Source organism: Ahaetulla prasina, chromosome 4, assembly GCF_028640845.1.
Source record: "Ahaetulla prasina isolate Xishuangbanna chromosome 4, ASM2864084v1, whole genome shotgun sequence".
Taxonomy (NCBI): domain Eukaryota; kingdom Metazoa; phylum Chordata; class Lepidosauria; order Squamata; family Colubridae; genus Ahaetulla; species Ahaetulla prasina.
This window is the reverse complement of record NC_080542.1, coordinates 105974194-105980193: the sequence shown is the minus strand read 5'-3', so window position 1 is coordinate 105980193 and position 6000 is coordinate 105974194. Positions and strand designations below refer to the sequence as shown.

The 6000-nt window shown below is 31.4% G+C and overlaps 1 protein-coding gene across 1 annotated transcript in view; it reads left to right on the top strand.

Moving 5' to 3' along the window:
* LOC131198247 (dynein axonemal heavy chain 11-like) overlaps positions 1–6000 on the top strand; it is a 64813-nt gene that overhangs the window by 34202 nt on the left and 24611 nt on the right. The window contains exon 15 of the mRNA XM_058182737.1: positions 1350–1511. Within this exon, the coding sequence (XP_058038720.1) occupies positions 1350–1511 (162 nt within the window). The remainder of the gene's footprint in view (positions 1–1349; positions 1512–6000) is intronic.

The following is a 6000-nucleotide window of genomic DNA, read 5'->3' as shown; positions in this document are numbered from 1 at the left end:
ATATAGAAAATTCAGTTACAAGTGTCACCAATAATCTGATATGTAAATTAATCAGAATATGATATTCTCTAATCACTTTGATCCAATGGCAAAATGGTTTTCCTGCATATTGGGATGTTTCTCATCCCCCAAAGTTTATGATTCATTAAATTAATTTCAAAAAATGATCAAAATGTTTGTTGGTCACTGAGTCTTTCATGGTTTAAGTGAGAATTTCTGAGATGTTGTTGATCCCATACAAAATTTTGGGAGATCTCAAGATGAGATAAGAAAACCTCATCAGTATTAACTTCTGTAAATTTGGCAGCAATATTTCCAGCAGATGATCTTGAACGTTTCTCAAGATAGTAATATAGCAAAATTTGAAAAGTTTACATTATAGTCCATCATAGGATAAGTCCTATTTGGTTTTCGAATGTTCCCAATAGTTCATAATTCCAATGTAAAACATTTTTTACAGTTTTTTAAACTTTTGAAACATTGCTGTTACTTCTCAGATGCCAGCAAGGTTTAAAAGTTTAAACCTTGCTGTTACTTCTCAGATGCCCTACTCTGCAAAATTATTTTTTCCAGAGGCAGCTGTATCAATGCAGACTTCCAACAGATTATAAGTAAAGACCATAGACTGGAGAAGATGTGTCACTTAATTCATCCAAAAACTTTTGTAACTTTTTGTAGAAAGGAAAAGGAAAAATAAAAGGGGACAGTAGCATAGGGAGATTTTCTTTCAAAGCATTATTGGATAACAGCCTCCTTTAAAATATATTTCTCTTTCAAAATAAAATTGTTAGGATTGGAATATGTGGATAGCTAAGTATAATTTAAGTTTTTTAAAAAATTTAAATAGCTATGCAATTATTTGACTGTGCAAGATTTTCTAATATTGCTAGGAAGCTTTGAAGAATGGCAATATCTGCATTAAAATGTAGCCAAACAAGAATGGACATATTGTATTAAATAACTTTAATCACATGGAATCTTCACGGAATCAGAAGTATAGAAGTGATTGATGTCAGATGGGTTGCTCTGATGACTGAATGCTGAATTAAGTTTTAGCATCACTGATTAACACAAATGAGCTGATACTGCTCTGAACCAGGAAGCAACCCACAAATGTACAAAACCCAGTGCAAATAGTAAAATACTATTTTCTGAAGTTAAAATCCTAATTTGCCTAAATTCATTAACTGATAGGTAAATTGCATTTTTGTTTGTGAGTCTCATGGCAATGTCTCATTGCCACCACAGTTGACTGCATCATTCTCTTTGATTACCATGTTATGCTTCAGTCTCTTTCTCTCTCTCTCTCTCTCTCTCCCTTTCTTTTTTGCTTCTCTTCATCTGTACAGATCATTTTGTGTTTTTCTCCTGTCGGTTCCACATTGCGAGTTAGAGCTCGGAAGTTCCCAGCCATAGTTAACTGCACAGCTATTGACTGGTTTCATGAGTGGCCGCAGGAGGCCCTGGAATCCGTCAGCAGGAGGTTCATTGAAGAGATGCCTGGGATTAAGGTACAGAATTTCAAGCTCGTCAATCATATGCAAAAGCAACACAGCTCTCTGGGAGATAAATAATAAGACAAGCTAGGAGAGGAAAAAACTTATTGTGTCTTCACATATTTGCCTTCATCTAAAGCTGCAGTGCTCACTATGGTTACAATATTTCTGTATTACAATACAGCCAATTTCTTCAACATAGCTTTGAAAGTGTGAAAGAAGAAGAAAAGGAATTGAAAGGAAGCAAATATGCAAGGATCCTAATAGATCTTTTGAGCTTTTACAGTATCATCTGAAATTAAAAAGCTTGTGAGCTTCAGTAGAAACATTTCTCATAAAATTACATAAGTTTGGTTGTACATATAAATATAGACGAAACAAAACATTATCACATAATTGCAATTACCCACACCTAAATTTTAAAAGTTGTAAAAAATTGTGTTCGAAATTCATCTAGCAGAACATTTTTATTATTTTTTAAAAGTAGGCACTTTATATCAAAACATTTTCAATCCCTTTTCCTGTCAAGTGAGATAGTAGTAGAAGTGCTTTTAACTTTTTGTTAATTTGGTAGTAAAATTAATTAGAAAATAATCAAAATGCATTTATGCTAACTTGTAATATTAAAAAAAATAAGAAGTCAGAATTTAACTCTGATGATTAAAATGAAAACTTACAATTGAGCTTCTTTTTTACGATAATTTCCTGTATAATTTCTTAAGCGTAATTATGATCCAGTTGATTTAATATCTGATTTCTTCCTGGACCAAATGGAATAAGAAAGTACTTTAATTAACAAGTTGATTAAATAATAAATAAAAAATAAAGATGACTTGATGTCATATAAGAATAGATGTCAGAGTAATATTAGAATAGAAGATTCATTGTTGTTATAGAAGAGTTTCTTCTATTGTAAAGACAACAATTGTAAAATAACCAAGTGATGCTTGCTTGCTTTATGATAAACAAAACAAATAAGAATCTGATTAGAAATATAGTTAATGTTTTAACTTGATAGAAGAATGATACACCTGATTGCATACAAAATCTATTCTGAAGCGAAACAGGAGGGAATTGGCTAGGTGGAATAGTGCTAAATTGTGTGTTACTATCTTTTTAAAAGTAATAATAATAATAATAACAACAGAGTTGGAAGGGACCTTGGAGGCCTTCTAGTCCAACCCCTTGTCCAGGCAGGAAACCCTACACCATCTCAGACAGATGATTATCCAACATTTTCTTAAAAGTTTCCAGTGTTGGAGCATTCACAACTTCTGCAAAAGTGACAAACACAACCAATGGAGAGAACCTATAGCAAACCCAACAGCAAACCTCAAGATGGAAAAGTTGTTCTTGCTCAGTAAATGCACTGTAACTTTCTCCCTTTGCTACATATCAGTCACAACAAATATAACTCCTTTAGAAAAATGCCAATAGGTCTCAAAAAACTTTCATTTTTACATAGACAGATTTAGAAACTATTTAAACAGAGGTTTTGTTTGGTGTTTAGATCTTTTTCTTATTTTTCTTTCAGTCCTATCCGTCTGCCAATGTGACAACAAAACCGATTCTGTAAGATTAAAAAGAGTGACCAATGACATCTACTGGCCATAGAGAGACTTGTCTTGATTTTCCTATAGCATACCATGCAAATAACTTTTCAAAAATTCCGGGATAGTATTGTAGTCCTATCACTTCCGGGTCTGTTCTGTTCTATTTGGTTCAAATTATATCCATCCAGAGTCTGTGTGTGTGTGTGTGTGTGTGTGTGTGTGTGTGTGTGTGTGTGTGTGTGTGTGTGTGTGTGCATAAAGTTAATTTTGTAGAAGTATGATTAGAATTACATATTGTAACATCTGTTTTATAAAATGGATGCAATGAGGATCAAGGTAATTAACTGGTTGTTCAATGTAAAATGATAGAAAATATTATTTAAAATTATCACACATGTAGAACAAATTTGGCTGAAATATAAGCAGGATTTCTAAAAACACACTTTTTGAATTTCTAGATTTTAAAACTCGCTTGAGTTATACGTGAAAAATAAAGTCATTGCATTAAAACTAAATTAATAAAACAAAGGTCAGCATTAGTCTTAATGTTGCACACACAATATACACTCTATACACTCTATACACTTGTACTTGTGGCAGTTAACCAAGGAGAAACTTCAGTTCTAGGAAATGTAATACAATAAAATTTTGGCCAAGAATGCAGCTAATGCAAAGAACTTGCATTTCACAGAAACAATACAATATCCATAAAGCTGCAAAAGAACCATATTCAGAATATTTCTTTTCACAGCATCTTTAAATGGTATTTCAGAACCATGTGAACACAGATAATGGCAACTACAATATTTGGCAACCCAAAGCAGTTCTTTGAGAATTTTATTATTATTTGTGAAAGATTGGCCTTCTTAGTTATGAAAATCAGGCAATAATGGTAAGAACTATATAAATATATGCATACCATGAACCATATGATTAATAGGCATTTTCTACATCCTATATTCTACATCCTATATAATCCCGCTAAATGCGGAAAATTCAAGAAAATGATAATCAAGATTATAATAAATAAGGCAATAATTTTTTAAAGCTTAGTCACATAGCACATAGTTAAATTATAGATATGTGCTACAAGATGTTATAAAATGGATGCAATGAGGATCAAGGTAATTAACTGGTTGTTCAATGTAAAATGATAGAAAATATTATTTAAAATTATCACACATGTAGAACAAATTTGGCTGAAATATAAGCAGGATTTCTAAAAACACACTTTTTGAATTTCTAGATTTTAAAACTCGCTTGAGTTATACGTGAAAAATAAAGTCATTGCATTAAAACTAAATTAATAAAACAAAGGTCAGCATTAGTCTTAATGTTGCACACACAATATACACTCTATACACTCTATACACTTGTACTTGTGGCAGTTAACCAAGGAGAAACTTCAGTTCTAGGAAATGTAATACAATAAAATTTTGGCCAAGAATGCAGCTAATGCAAAGAACTTGCATTTCACAGAAACAATACAATATCCATAAAGCTGCAAAAGAACCATATTCAGAATATTTCTTTTCACAGCATCTTTAAATGGTATTTCAGAACCATGTGAACACAGATAATGGCAACTACAATATTTGGCAACCCAAAGCAGTTCTTTGAGAATTTTATTATTATTTGTGAAAGATTGGCCTTCTTAGTTATGAAAATCAGGCAATAATGGTAAGAACTATATAAATATATGCATACCATGAACCATATGATTAATAGGGCATTTTCTACATCCTATATTCTACATCCTATATAATCCCGCTAAATGCGGGAAAATTCAAAGAAAAATGATAATCGAAGATTATAATAAATAAGGCAATAATTTTTTTTAAAGCTTAGTCACATAGCACATAGTTAAATTATAGATATGTGCTACAAGATGTTATAAATGGTAATACTGACAACTAAAAAATGGATTATACAAATTCACAAAAGAAAAGTCTAATAAAATGAAGTTTGCTTCAGATTTCAGGGGGAAAAGATGCTTTGGTGAAGGTGGAATTGCTAATGTAACACTTGCTTACAACTGCTTAAAGCAGTTTTTCCTGGATTTGTGCTGCTTCTCTGCCACGTGAACTTGAGCAACTTATATTGAAAGTACTATTACAATATTGTGTACCTTACAGGCTATAGTTTTTGTATAATCTAGCAGACTTTAGCTATAGTGTCTATATGTATGGCTTTGAGAATATATCAATAATTAGTCATACTATATATGTTTGCTCAGACCTTTTTTTTGCTAGCATTACTTTTTTGCTGGAGGAGGGAAAGATTTGTCTATGTGTATGAATAGTACTTTCAACATGTGCTTTTGTGGAAGCAATTTTTCTATAACTATGAGAATGGTTAATAAGTGCAGATGGAGGGATCAGTTAATTTTATTAATAGAAACTTTACAGACAACTGATTTTAATCAATATCTATTAATCCAAATAATACATTATTTCTTAGAATATGGGTTCTGATGAATATGCACAGAGACCTGGGTGTATGTGTGTATATAGGTTGTATATACAGTGTGCTTGTCTATATATGTGTCTATTTGTGATGTATTGTGATGTATGTGTCGGTACATCATAGTATATATGAATTCAAGTTTATTTGATCAGCAGTGATGTAACATATTCTAAATATGTTTTGGGGATAAAACGTATTTTAAGTTAAAAATATTGCTATCCCAATCCTAGTAAGAATTAAGAATTCTCAATATTTAAGCTTTCTCTTTTCTATGTGGTTTTAACTCGGGAGGGGGAAGAATATAGATCATTATTCAGAGATCCATTCATTATGTAAAATTATAATTTAATTTAACAATAGTTTTATATGAACTATTAATATGTAAACTGTTTTAGTTTAGAAACAGAATTTTCCAACAAAACTTTCCTGAATGCATTAACTTTGTACATAGGTTTTTATAATCTGCTGTGACTTTATTCATACAC